General features: G+C 37.3%; 1 protein-coding gene across 1 annotated transcript in view; it reads left to right on the top strand.

The window, feature by feature from the left end:
- Positions 1-14,728, top strand: part of GUCY1B1 (guanylate cyclase 1 soluble subunit beta 1) — a 46,647-nt gene that overhangs the window by 6,466 nt on the left and 25,453 nt on the right. Inside the window, exons 3-4 of the mRNA XM_074866614.1 lie at positions 11,300-11,400; positions 12,415-12,533. Coding sequence (XP_074722715.1) covers positions 11,300-11,400; positions 12,415-12,533 — 220 coding nt within the window. The remainder of the gene's footprint in view (positions 1-11,299; positions 11,401-12,414; positions 12,534-14,728) is intronic.

Genomic DNA, 14,728 nt, shown 5'->3' with positions numbered 1-14,728 from the left:
GAATTTAGATCCTTGCAAATTCATTGACAGGATGTGATATTCTGATTAATTTTATTTGCAGTTGTATTCCAAAATAGTAAATAATATAAAACCAAATAATATAATAGAAAATCTACTCAACTCTGCCTTTAAGAATATATATTACAGGATTTTTACAGGTGACAGAATTGGATTTTTTTTAAACTCGCCTTGTTTACTAGGAATTTCTTGCATAGCAGAACCTGCCCATTTTTACACATCTTAAGCAAAGCAAATAGTAAAAAACTTTTTGTAGCTGCAGAATAAAGGCACTTGCTTGAATTACTGTGTCCATATACTGAGTTCAGAATGTCACTTCTCAAAGATGTTTTTTTCTGCTTACTAATAGGGCAAAACACAAAACCAGCAAATTTACATTTGTTGACAAATCCTGTGAAAATCAAGGTTTGGGCCTATTACTGTTGCTTAGCACAATGTTTAGATGGAATAATAATTCATACTATAGTATAGTTTGCCTTTTCAAAACCTAGAAAAATATGCACAAAAGCTCTGATGAGAGACTGTTGTTACAAGTTGGAACAGTAAACTCTTAAGAGGTGTTGGAATTCAGGTAACTCTAGGTCTGATGCTGGTGGCATGTAAAGTCCATGAAAGCTGTGTTTTGAGCATAAAAAGGGCTGAGTACCTTGAAAAAGCAGGTCCACCTGTCTCAAACTGGGCAGCCAAAATTAATCAAACCTCTTTGATCTGTGGGTAGTTTTGCCCATTTAAAATGAAAATAATTGGGCTCACAAGCTTGTTGGAGAGCAAATTAATGCTTGTGCATGCAAATACTGTAGGGATCAATTCTACAGGAAGGCTTGTTAGAAGGGAATCATTCTGTTTTCAGAGCTGGATTTGAAAACTATGCTGTAAATCAAGCCTGAGGTTATGTATCGATGAATGGGATAAAATAAAATACGGAGTAGTTGTGCATTAACTGAGTAGGATCTGGCCTCAGTACTGAAAGAACTGGTAGCCTGGAAGAAAAGGAACAGGTTGTGTGGACTCAGGGGTGTGACTGGTAGGTTGTGTCATGCAGGCTCAGGGAGAGGCAGCAGAAGTGGCTTGGAGCAGACTTCACTAATGTTGGTATAAGTGGTACCCGAATCCATCTTTCCTGTTTTCACAGAACAACAAAAAAAAGCTAATCAAATGCTTATGGCTCTTTATGAGACACTCATTTTATCTCTTCATAATCATTCTGGAAAATGTCATGTTTTCTGTTTTCAGCTGACCGTAGTTTCTATATATAGGGCAACCCTTTAAAAAGCATGTAAAGCAGTACCATAGTCTATACCAATATGTCTACAGTGTTAACAGTGTCACTTCTGCTAGGAGAGAAGATGGATAATCATCAGCTTAGAATGTAAAGTTTTTGAAGAAACTATATTTGTATTTGTAGATACATATGCATATAAATATTTATGTGTATGTATATGTGTGTGTGTGCATATTATATATACATAACCACAGTGTGTCCTGGGCAATAAAAATGCAAACTAAACAGGAGATAAGAATCAAAGATCTGTACAGAATGTGAGGTGTGGCATTTCTTTTAGTTATCATGCATAGTTGAAGGGAATGAAAAGCCTTCTAGTTATTTGTGGTGTTTCTCAACAAGGGCTGATTTGCAAGAGAACCTTGGTGCCAAACTCCTTTTAAACATCCAAGTGTAGGTTTGGATGTGCCTAGGGCTTCAATTTTTTTATGATCCTCTTAATGCCTTTGGGATTTTTCCCATCAAATTGTTGGCTTTCCTATTCCTTTCTTATGTACTTCTCTTCCCAGAACTGTCAGAAAAGTCCAGGTGGCTAACAGGGGGGATTATGAATCTTACCACATAGCCATGTATAGCTGTATATTGCAGTGGTGTTAATCGGTCCCGTGTGAATCCTTCTTTGTTGAACTGCTGTGAGCTTGCTCGGTATGTCCCTTTCCCAGCCCACAACTAATTTATTATAAAGAATGCTTGCTTTACAGTTTACCTAAAGTTACTGATTCTTTCATGCCCAAAAATATTGCCGACATACTGTGTTAATTATCTTAATTGTCTTTTTACCATGAACACCTATGAAAAAATAGGCTATTTACTAGAGTTTTAGTTTGGAAGTCCATACTTAGTTTGCTTCATGTAGGACTCATAGAATCATAGAATCATCTAGGTTGGAAGGGACCTTGAAGATCATCTAGTCCAACCATTAACCTAGCACTGACAGATCCCAACTACACCATATCCCTAAGTGCTATGTCAACCCGACTCTTAAACACCTCCAGGGATGGGGACTCCACCACCTCCCTGGGCAGCCCATTCCAACGCCTAACAACCCGTTCTGTAAAAAAATGCTTCCTAATATCTAGTCTAAACCTTCTCTGGTGCAACTTGAGGCCATTATCTCTTGTCCTATCTCTTATTACTTGATTAAAGAGGCTCATCCCCAGCTTTCTGCAAACCTCCTTTCAGGTAGTTGTAGAGGGCGATGAGGTCTCCCCTCAGCCTCCTCTTCTCCAGACTAAACAACCCCAGTTCCCTCAGCCGCTCCTCGTACGACATGTGCTCCAGACCCTTCACCAGCTTCGTTGCCCTTCTCTGGACACGCTCGAGTAATTCAAGGTCCTTTTTGTAGTGAGGGGCCCAAAACTGAACACAGTCATCGAGGTGCGGCCTCACCAGTGCCGAGTACAGGGGTAAGATCACTTCCCTGTCCCTGCTGGCCACGCTATTTCTGATACAAGCCTTCTGATACAAGACTCAGTTATAATTAATTGCAGTGGTCTGTGAAAAAACATGAAAATTGATTTTTTTTGCTGCCTCCTTAGCACCACATGGGTTTACACAGTGCTGAAGATGGAGTGTTCTGTTCAATCAATCTCATAACAATTTTGAAAAAAATACAGATTACTTATAAATAGATGTCAGAAAGTGACTTTGGAAAGCCATTAGTGGTGAAAGGACAATAGATTAATTTTATTAATCCATACACCTCTTAACACTAGTGAGTGTTTATCCAGAAAGTGACATTAAGTAGGAACACTTATTGTTGTTTACGTTTCTAAGTCCTTATTTCATATGGTTCCGAAGTTCTAAGCAGTATTTTTCAAGTTTTCTTAAAACTGATGCTGAATAAATGATTCTTCATGGGTCTGGAGGATAATATTCACAAGATTTGTAGGATCAGGACACTACACTTCCTGCTCCTTCAGTTCCTCACAGCGGAAGGACCTGCTTGGAGGTCAAGAGTTTAAACTGTGTGGATGCCAAATTCTTTAATTCGTCTGGGAAAGACTTGGCTAAAAGGAAATAGTGGCATGTTGTGGAACATGGTGTGACTGTTCTTGCAATATCTCTCAGGTACTTTGCAGTTTTCCCAGAACTGGGAAGTGCTTTCAGACCTGTCAGGATACCAGGTGTTGTATCACTCACTCTTATAAATGAAATGCTTGGAAGAATATTTTGAAAAATACTAATCCTTTTAGTCCATTTATGTAAAAGGAAGCAAAATAATACTAGATTTATATTTTTAATAATATTTTTAGTATTTGGAATAGTAGCAAAGAACTTGTATGTTTGTTAACTGTATCTTCTAGGATTATCTTGTTTTGAAAACTTACATTAAACACTCTCATATCCAGCCTGTAAAACTGGGAAATAGCTCAGAACTCTGAAGTCTATAAATACACCTATTTATTTTATCCAAAACGTCATTTTCCTGGACAGATTCCCATTTTTATTTAATCTTGTAACTTAATATAATTTATGTTTTTCCCAGCTGGGTGTTTTAAAATATCTCTGGACCATCCACAACATGTACAAGTCTATTTTCTTTTTTTCCTTTTGGGAGGAGTGAGAAGAGCGGTTCAATATTTTTAATAATTTTTAGCAAAGCATCTTTATGAAACATGAAACAAAGATGAGAAGCATTTTGAAAACACAAACCATCTGTGAAGTAATATAATGAGCAGTGAGCTTGCCATTTTAGTGTAAAAGATCTGCAAAGTGATGGTTCTGGTTTCACTGATACCATCTTTAGTTCTGACACATGTAATTCTGTTTAATAGTGTTACTCTTGGAAGGGAATTAAACTTGACGTGCTCCTATCAGTGAGATCAGAACCGTGCTGGGTTTTCTAAGTGCAGTAGTGTTATTTTGTCATTAAGATTGTTTTGACGTCTCTTCAATTTAATGAGCACTTTTTCCATCCTTGGTACATGAAGAATAGTTAAGCACAATGGTGGCAAAAGTCCCAACAGAAACAATACCTATCATGGAAGAAGTCATAGAGGTGGTCTTGGAACTGGCAGTTGTTGTGGTGTGTTCAAGGTGACACACCCAGGGCATGCACTTCGGACTGGAGTTTTGATAGGAAGAGATCCAGTTGTGCTTTTGGGACACTAGATGATCTGTTAAAGTGACACCAGCAGCTTCTAAATAATAATGTTGTTGTATCACAGAGAAGCCTGTGCATCTTCAGGATAGAAAGTAATTGTTCCATGCAGTCTTGTACCATCTTTTTTTCCTGTTTGTATCCATTACATTTTCTCAGTATTTACTGCATGCACAGTTCTGTAATGGGAAGAGTTCTTTTTCTGTAAGAATTTTTTTTCTTAATTCCAGCTTAATGACTGACTTGTCAGAGGCAGGATAGCAAGTGCTACTTCACAGGAATAAAAAAGTTCTGACCACAGCAACCTTCGTCTTGATTATGATTTATTCAAATTCCCTTTAAATGCTACAGTCTGACTGCAAAACTACATTAAAATCTACTTTGTGCATAACGGGCTATATAAGTAAGACCAACCTGATGTGGCATCTTGTCCAACTGTGTTGTCTGTAGTCTCTAAAGATGGCAAAAAAAATCCTTACTACATCAAAATAGAGAAAATATTTCCCCTATTGAAATAAAAATGTGTGCAATCTGTGGTTTAAAAATCTGCAGTGCAAGATCTGTTCTAAGAATGGCTTTTGTTGGAATGTTTGTCCACACTTAGCATTTCATCCATCTCTGTGAATTATTAACATTACCTTTGAACATTAGTAGTGTGTTTTCAAATACTAAACTAGTTTCACAATGGGAAAGATTTTCAAAGCACCCATTGTACACACATAGTATCGCCTGTAACACTGTTCTGTGCTGCTAGACCAACAGCAGTTTGGGGGGTGTTATCATGACTGATGGAGGAAAGGCTGCTTTAAGAGTTGATCCTGCTTTGATCTACTCAATAGGAATTTTTCCATTGGTTTCAGGGTCAAACCTGTATGTGAAAAATGGCCTCAATATAGCTGTGTTATTTTCCATGGTGCAATGGTTAAAGTTCTTCTTTCTCAAGTAAACTTCCTCACATTAACCTGGATAGTATAAACATTCTGGAGGAAAACAGCATTTTAGAAAAGTCTGGGCTGGAATCTGTTTCCCACAATTTGAATAGCGCTGTGTAATCATTCAAAATTAGTCTAGAGTAAATAAAAAGGTCTGCCAGACTGTAGCAGTTAGGACAGGCATAACATAGGATGTAAGTTTTGAACCATGAAATATCACATGCCGTGTGCTGACAACAGGAGTCAGTTTGGACAACAGCATTAAAATCTTGGATTTTTTTTTTAAGTTTTGAACATAAAATTACTGGGGAGCAAAACCCACCCTTCTTTTGTCTGTAGAAATGTAAATGAGACATTAATTGTAAATTCTGTTCTATTTGACTTAGAAGTTGTTTTGAAAGAAAGGCCATATAAAAGTTAAAAGTTTGCTACTGTAGTGCTGCTCCTTCACTAAAGAATTAACCAGGGCTTGGGAATTTGCCAGAGCTTGTTGCTTTTGGCTCTTTTCCAGTCAAGCCCTTAAGAAAGCCACCAACATGTTATTACTGTTAGTGCCTTTGTGATCAAACACCATGGTTTGCAGAAAACATTAGTTATGCTAATTTACTCCCATAATTTTATCTGGTCAAAAACTGGGAATAAAGGTTGCAGCATTTGAAGGGAAATGCCACAGTTTTTCATAAAGCTATGGATTATGAAGTTTTCTATGAAATATGGTCAGCCAAATGTAAATTCTTTGCATCTAAAGATACCATGTTATATTGCAGTTCTAACCCCAGCTCATGAACCATCTGTCAGCCAGGAGAGGGAATCTGTTCAGATGAGAACAGTTGCGGCCTTCTGCTCTTTTGAAGTTCACATACTTAGGTTTGTAGCCATACCTTCTTGTTCCACACAGACAGGTTTGTTTTCATACATGGTCCTCATAGATTATGGAGTTAAATACAGCTGTGTCACACTGGAGGAATTACTGTTGATGGACAGTCAACCACAGCAGCTCCGCAAAGCTGACAAAGCAGCTCCACTTTTAGTATTTGTTATAACAGTTTTCACAACAGTATCCTGTATTTCTTCATATCACCCTTGTTGTAGAACCAGTTCCTTAGTGTAAATGCAGGCAGCCTTGGTAGATCAGGTAGGGGTCAGGTAATTAGCTGAGAGAACTGCAGCCATGAGGAAACAATTTAGGGATTGCCCATTCACCTGAATGACTATTTCAATGACTTTGTTCAGTTTCCTAGGCTGCTGTTGGTCGCATCATGGTCAGCCTCGCTGGTGCTGACAGCTGTGATGCTATGCTTTCTGAAACAAGTTCATTAGAGGACCTGCAATTTTGTAGACTTACTGAAGGAGAAGTACCCCTGTAAAAATAGGAGTGTTTTCCCATTGCATTGACCATTTTGGATAAGCTTACAGCAGCATTTCACCATCACATGTAGTCTTAAGGCTAATCAAATATTTCAGAGAGGAGGACTTTCGGAAGTTCTCACGCTGTCAGATCACTGAGGGAGGCGGAAAGGCTTCCGAAGCTGCAGACCCAGCTCACTGGAGGCAGGGGAAAGGCTTCAGCTGACTTCACTGAACCTCCTATCCTGTCCTCAGCCACTCTGTCTGGCTACACGTTGTTCTGTATGCACAGCAACTTCTGTGACCAGGTGATGAAGCAGACAGGGAAGTCCATCCAGCAGAAAAATAACCCAGAAAAACAGATATCTAACTGAATTATATTTCAGCTCAGCATCAGGCTAAATGATTGGAATGTACCAGCACATACCTCTTAGAGGTATGGAAAAGGAATTGTCCTGAAAAGGAAGAAAAAAGTTCTGGAATTTAATAATTTTCAAGCACAGGCTTTTAAAAAGGCAGTTAATCTTTTGACAGAGGTTTAGATCTGACATTGTCATGGGATTTGCCATATTTGTAGGACAAGCAAAGAGATTTTTGCCCACATGGTTTCAAGTGAGGAGTGTAATCCCCTGCAGGAGTAAATATCTAATTTGACAAGTTTTCTAGAAAAAAATTCTCAAAATGAGATCAGCTTTTGTTGAATTGCATTTGTTAAAATATATTTTTCTCTGTTTTAAAATAAAAATAACTAAAAGCCAGGACATTGTTTTGTTTTGTTTTGGAGTATTTGCCTGCAGTACAAGCACTGGGTCCTTTTCCTGTGCTGCTGGAATGCCTGACAAGACTGGTAATACTGAGGGAGAGTGAAGCCTTAGAGCAGTGAGTTTCGTCTCAGAAAATTATATCCAAGGAATGCAGATGTGATTGCTAATTGAACTATTTTTTGTTTAACTTTATCAATAAAGTTATTTTAATGGGAAAGATGGCTGCTAAGTGATCCAAAGGATCTAGAGAAAACTGGAGAAAAACAAAATAGCTAAAATAATCTAAATGGAATAGGCATTGAAATAACCAGTGGTGCTTTTAAAAAGCGGTGCATCAGAGAAACTGCAGGCATTGAATAAAAAGTATGACAAAGTAAACTAAAGACAAAATAAGAAAAAGGGAAGCGTGTCTTGGCACAAAGAAGGAAACAGGAAAAGTTCCAGTCAATGCAATTGGAAGGAAATGTAAGAAGTTTTGTAAGAGATACCAGCGTCATCAGATTCAATTCTTAATAGAGAAAATTCTCACACTCAAAAACTGTTGTCTACTGGATTGTGCAAGTATGCAGTATTTTTGAGGATGTTCATTGCTTTTCCAGATGTGTGCGTTATCCTTTGTGGTTTGGCCGAGATCAGAGAGACTAAAAGAAAACACAGTGTGTATCAGAGATGTGGGAAAGTTTGTTCGCCCTTCGCAAACTTCCCTCCAAACTGTATCTGACTTAGTTACACAACAGTTGCATATCATGGTATGAGAATCAAAGAATCAAGATGGTTTTCTTTTCTAATATTAATTCCAGTTCAGTTCTTAGGAAATGTAAACTCTACCTTCTTGTCCCTGACTGACCTCACATGCTTCAAGACAATGTTTCCCACTAATAACTCCAGCTCTCCTCCTACTTAGGAAGAGAAGGAATATGTGGCATGGGAGCTGTTTTCAGGAATCAGTGAGACTTAGTATCCTTCAGGCTGATCTGAAATTTTCAGAGAATGGAGGGGGGAAAGGACTAGAAGTACTATTTTGGAGTATGAAAATATTTTGGAGTATGAAAATAAACACCCCCATTAAGCTTATTAATGTTTTTCATGCCCTTCAGTAGGAAATGATGTTCCTTTTATGCAGAATTATGTAGGATGTTTAGTCTCACCTCCCTTATAGCCTTGCCATATTACTTTAGGAAGATTGCTTAGCTTGTTTTTAGCTCGTTACACCCATTCATAGAGTGAGTATAGAAATGTATATTTCAGGTAGCAGTTACAACACTTCATTAATTAATTTTAAAAAGTAGATACATTTTTGAAATATAAAAACAATATAGTATAATTTCTGGTCAGCAGGAAGAATGTGATGAGCAAGATTAAAGGAAGATGAAGAGGAAAAAGAAGATAATGGGTTCCAGACTTCGTTGATACTGAACAAATTATTAAAGAGTGATGATTATTAATTGGAGGGTTAAATGACAAATAATTTCATTTAGGTCAATAGAATACTGCCATATGAGATTGGAATCAGGCCTTGTCAGCAGTACCATCTGCCATCTAGCAGTTTTAAGATGAACAAGAGTACTTAGTTCTCAGACCTCTCTCCCCTTTGAGTAACACAGGAAATGGTCTGTTTGTATGGCTGGATAATTCCACTACAACTTGTAAATGCTTGAATTGTTGAGCAGGCATTATTATTTTGTATTATTTCATTCTTAAAATATATTATGCCCGCTCTAGAAAATTAGAATCTAGGTTTCAGTCAAAGACTTTTGTTTTGATTAATGATTGAGCATGTTGTGATGATGGGGACAAAGATTCTGATGTAAAAGGTGATATAGGATTTTACATAGCAGATTTAGAATCTACTTTTTATAGGATTATAATTCCTCTGATGACCATTAGAAATTTAGAGCAGTTAGAAATACTGGCTCTTAATGTGTATATTTGAGCCTTATCTCAAGGAACATTTGTGTCCTAATCTGGTAAAAGCCCTTCATTACCATGGTACTAGTTAATAATTTTTTATTGATGATTCTCTTTCATTGTACATTAGAAAAAGAATTATTCCAGTCCTGAATTGATGAATGTCTTGATTTGCGTGACATGTGCTTATTTTTTTATAAAAAAACTACCTCATTGTCTGCCTTTTTGATATTTTATCTAATTCTAAGGCTTTTTCTGAAGAACCAGCTCCCTGTACTAATTTTTTTTTGGTGTGACATAAGACGGCATGATTCAGTCATTCTCTTCTAGGCTTTCCTACCTCTTCGCCTTTCTTTTGTCTTTCTGAAGTGTTATGCAGCATAGAGCTGCATTTAGATGAAAGGGTATATTTTCTTTTTAATGAGGTAGCTGTGACCCTCCACCTGCAAAGATGCTGTCCATGCCATGATCATATTAGGTTTGCTGAGCTAAAATACATTCTAAGCACATAAATTAGACAATGAGTACCTGCAAATGTCTCCTCTTTTGTCACTATTTCTGCAAAGCACATTGTCTCTGTAGAGGGTCATTGTAGGCAAGACCACAGAACATGATCAGCTGTTACAAAAAAGTATACACTGAGAAGGGAGGCTGTGCTCCTTTGCCAGATGAGGACTTCAACAAACAGAGCATGGTTTCATCAGAGACTGCAGTGTGCTCCCTGCATGTCCCACTCTCTGCTGAAGGAGAATGTGCCAGGGGATGAAAATATGCAAATACAGAATATGTCTTGCACTTGCAACAGGGCAGAGTTGGGGCCATGTCCATTGGCATGTTCTATGCGCGGCAGGACCAGCCACATGGGGCAGATGGCCTTCAGGGTCCTGGGGTCCATGTCCTTGTACTCCTCCCAAGAGCTGGGACTCAGCTACCACTGCAGCACTAGTAGCCTGGCTCCTGTGTTAAGCACATGGGGTAAATCAAGGAGGAAGACACTTGCGGGCCCTCCCCAGTAACTCTCTTGTGCCAAATGCAACCCTTGTAAGGTGCCACAGTTCATTGCCTAGGGATATCAACTTGTTTTCCTTAGGAAAAAAAAGAAATAGCGTACAGAGTTGTTTTGCCTTTTGGACGAGCTGCTGACTCAGTGTTCAACCTAGAAAGAAGAATAAATGATGCTGAAAAACATAGGAGTTGTTTTGGTTTTTTACTTAGCAGCCGTAGTAAGTGTGCATGTGACATATACATGAGCCTTGTCTTAAACCTGGGGTTGAGAATTCTTTTCTTTAGTGAAGAAATGTATATTTTTATTGGGCTTCGGCTAGGTGGTGACACTTTACTCATGAAGAACTGATGTGCAATGCTAGAATGAGGCCTTACAAAATCCTAGCATCCTTTTTTTTTTTTCTTCCTATCTACTGGGCATGTGTAGAATTCTGAAAAAAAAGGTATTTGATTAGGTACCAACATCTGGATTTTAGATTCCTCTTTGAAGATATGTGCAAATGGTTGTTAAAAACATCCCATGCCTTTTGTAAATAAAGTGTAATCAAAATTGGAAGGAATGAAAACACTTCCTTAAAAAGTGTTTAAAGAGCCCATCTTGGGCTGGATTATTGGATATTCTCCTATTTTAAAATGCAGATTCTGTATTTATTAGTTCAGCAACTTCTTTGTAAGGCTATGTACGGAAAATTCATTTTTATTTTCTCACAGCTAATTATTATTTTCAGAACACATGTGGTCTGAAATACTTATATTGTACCTTAATGGCTCTGCAATATGGAACAGATTTATTTCTAATTTTCTATTTTAAGTAACTTCTTAAAGGTAGAACCTACAAACTTATTTTATTTAAAAGACTAATACCAAGCAATATATAATTGACTTATCAATATGGCGCTTCTTCCTTAGCCAAAAAGTTTTTGTTCTATTTTCTTTTCAGGAAGGAGGCACAGCTGGATGAAGAAGGGCAGTTTCTTGTCAGAATAATTTATGATGATTCCAAAACCTATGATCTGGTTGCAGCTGCAAGCAAGGTCCTTAGTAAGTAATATGGATATATTCTTTGCCCATTCGTCACATAAAAGATAAACCCCTCCCCAAAAATCTGTGTAGCAGAGAGAGGCAGGATTTAGCACAGAGGAAGTGAAAATAGGGTATTGGTCAAAGAGAGAATTTTTTTTAAATCTCAGAAATAAGGATTTTTTAAAAAATTTATCTAAGATATTGTTATTCCTTTTATTTCTTGAAGTGATACTTATTACTTCCAAAGTATTCCAAGTCATAGGTACACCTTAAACTGCGGTAATATACCTCATCCACAGAGCATGGTCAGTTACAAGGAAATGTGAAGTAACAATATATGGCTGTAACTACCTTGCCAATACACCCAGGTTTCAACCACTGCTGCAAGAGCAGCCCATGAATGAATCCTTGATCTCTCTGCTGAACAAGCCTGCTGAGTTACAAAAATATCTGTGACATGGGCACATCTCATTTCATATTTGCCGTTGATTTGGGTCTCATTCATTTTCAATCATTGCAGCTCTGGTCTGGGGTTTAAAAGATAGAATTATGCGCATGAGCATTATTTTATCTGCAGACCCAAGCACGGTATGAATTTATTCTGAATCAGTAATTAGCCAAGAACCCGTAAGACTGCGATGACTGTAGTAGTTTTGTTGAACTGGAGCAGCTGATGTGGTTTCATGCTATTGCAAACCAGAAGTAACTTCCCTGAGGCGAGCACTACTGAGTTCCTTTATTTTCAAGTAGTCATGTCTTACCTGTATCAAAATCTAAAATGTATACATGTGTGAAATGCACATTGTGGCAAAGTCATAATGGTAATTGGTAAATCCTAATGAAATTCCTGTATTGAATACTCATTATTTACCATGTGGACCCTGAATCTCGTTTTTCTCATATTCTTGACCTACTGTATCTGGGTAGAGTTTAGGTACTGTTTTTCTTATTTATGAATATGAGACTAAAGTAGTAAGCAAAGTGCATGAAATGCAGTGTTTAGACTGAGTCATATTTTCCTGTTTTAACTAGATCTAAATGCTGGGGAGATTCTTCAGATGTTTGGGAAGATGTTTTTTGTGTTTTGTCAAGAATCTGGTTATGATACAATTCTACGTGTATTGGGCTCAAATGTCAGAGAGTTTTTGCAGGTAAGAATTTTGTGCCAAGTTATTTCAGATACCAAACAGAAGTGTGGTCTAGTCAACAGATCAGATTGAGATTTGGAGATACAGGTTGTGCTGTATAATCTTCCAGTTATTTGTGGAGAGGTGTCTGAAAACTTTCTTCCTTGGTATTCTATAGAGCTTGCCACCGCTCAGCAGTTTTGGCATTGTTCTCTTTCCCTCTCAGTTAATATATTATTCAATTACCTGATAGAATAATAATTTTCCCATAGCATCTTCGACTGTTCAATTTCATTAAAAAGGAGTGAGAAGGCAGGTAAGATGGGGTTGCAGAGGCATTCATAAATCTAAAATTTTGTTTGAAATTCCAAAGGAAAGTTTTGAACAGAAGTTTTCATGTGTAACAAAAGTATGGAGTACAAGAAACATGAAAAACCCCACCAATTCAAATTGGCCTGTGTGTGTTAAGTGAAAAGTCTTACCTTGTTTATAATAACAGAAAATGTGGTCTTCAGATTTGTAGTATATTTCTTCTCCTAAGTTCTCTTTGACTAATTATAGACACATTATGTACAGAGATAGGGCTCATACACAGCTTATGTCTAAGACATGATCATCCGTGAGGGGGGGATAGAAGAGCAGTGTTTAAGTCAATTTTTGTGCTTTCCTAGCTGCAGAACAGTGTGATACTGCACTGTAAAACAAAACAAAATTATAACGATTTTTCAGTAGCATGGGAGAAATGTAGTGACTTCTCTAAACTGTGATTTCTAAGTGTAGAAGAAATGCACTTCCTTTTTTTTGTCACCTGAAAATTGTTCACTTCAAAAAACCACTTTGGATTTAAAATTTGTGATATATATCACTCTGGGAGAGAACTCTGTGCTGCAATGACTTTAAAAACACTGAATTGATTAAGATTTCATAGGAGATTGCCCAAAAGCTGAATGTCAAATCTCTATTGATTTTCACTGGAAATTTATCAGCCTCTTGTCATCTGTTCCCTTAAAATCTGTCCAGCAATAATAAGTGGAAAGAACATAGTGCGTAATTTTCTGAATTATTAGAATATTTACTTCTGTGTCTCATGACCTGCCCCAAAATCTGGATTGTTCCAGAGCATCTTAGATGTAGTCAACCCAGATTTCTTGAATAAACCCATGGAGTGTAATTACTGGGCAGACAGACAGGGTATGTGTATGCTCCAGCATGTGCATACTGTGTGTGATGTGTATACCATTGTCTGTCTATGGGATGTGACATCCTTTATATTTCATAGCTTCATTCATAGGCTGCCCTCAAAGGAAGCCTTAAGATAAATGTAATTTTTAAAGATGATTTATACACTGAAGTTGTGGTTAGGTTTGAGTAAGAATAGGGGAGGAGGAAAAAAAAAAAGGTGTAGCTGGCCCATTGCTCCGTCACTTTGGGTACACATGCATGGGCCAGTCCTTTCCTATTGCTTTCCTTCATCCCCTTTCCCATAAAGTATACTTCTTTTTCCATTACTTACCATGTATGATGATAAAAGACTGGATATGTTTGTAGTGCACACCAAACCTCTGTAAAAGCGTGAACAGCTTACATTTATATTCTTCTAATGATGGTATTTTAAGCTGCTTTGTTTGAATTTCAGTGTTAACAGATGATGTTAGTTATTATATACTTCTGTAAATTTTAATAGGACTAATGTATTGGTAGATGTGCCAGAAGTGTACTTTTTAGCTTTTTATTATGATGGAAAATCAATGTTATCTGTGATTTATTATTTTTGCATCTTCCAGCAGTCAGATTAGGTCAGGAAACTTAATTTATAAACCTATTACAAAAAAGGTGCAGATTGGTTTTAATGTGCTGAACTTTTGTCAAATTCTTAAAATACATAATTGAGTTCCAAAATGTGCTTTTTGAAATCCGTACTGAGTCCAGGATATGCGAAATAATTGAGGGCTGCAGCTTTTTAAAGCTTATGAAAATAAATCTCATATTTATGTTCTGTTTCCCTTGACATCTCAGCGAAAATTTAGTTTATTCATAGATGAAACACAGGTACTTCAATCTTCATGAAAGAGGAAAAAGATAGCACAACTAAATCTAATATTTATACTTTCTATGAAAAGCACAGGCCTGGAAAAATTGCAAATCATATTGAAAGTCAATGTGCCAAAAAGAAGCGGTGTGAAAAGAGGTACTTCCTAAGAAACCCGAAGTGTGCTTTT

This window comes from Strix uralensis, chromosome 4 (assembly GCF_047716275.1).
Source record: "Strix uralensis isolate ZFMK-TIS-50842 chromosome 4, bStrUra1, whole genome shotgun sequence".
In the NCBI taxonomy this organism is placed as follows: Eukaryota; Metazoa; Chordata; class Aves; order Strigiformes; family Strigidae; genus Strix; species Strix uralensis.
This window is presented reverse-complemented; position numbering and strand designations above follow the sequence as displayed.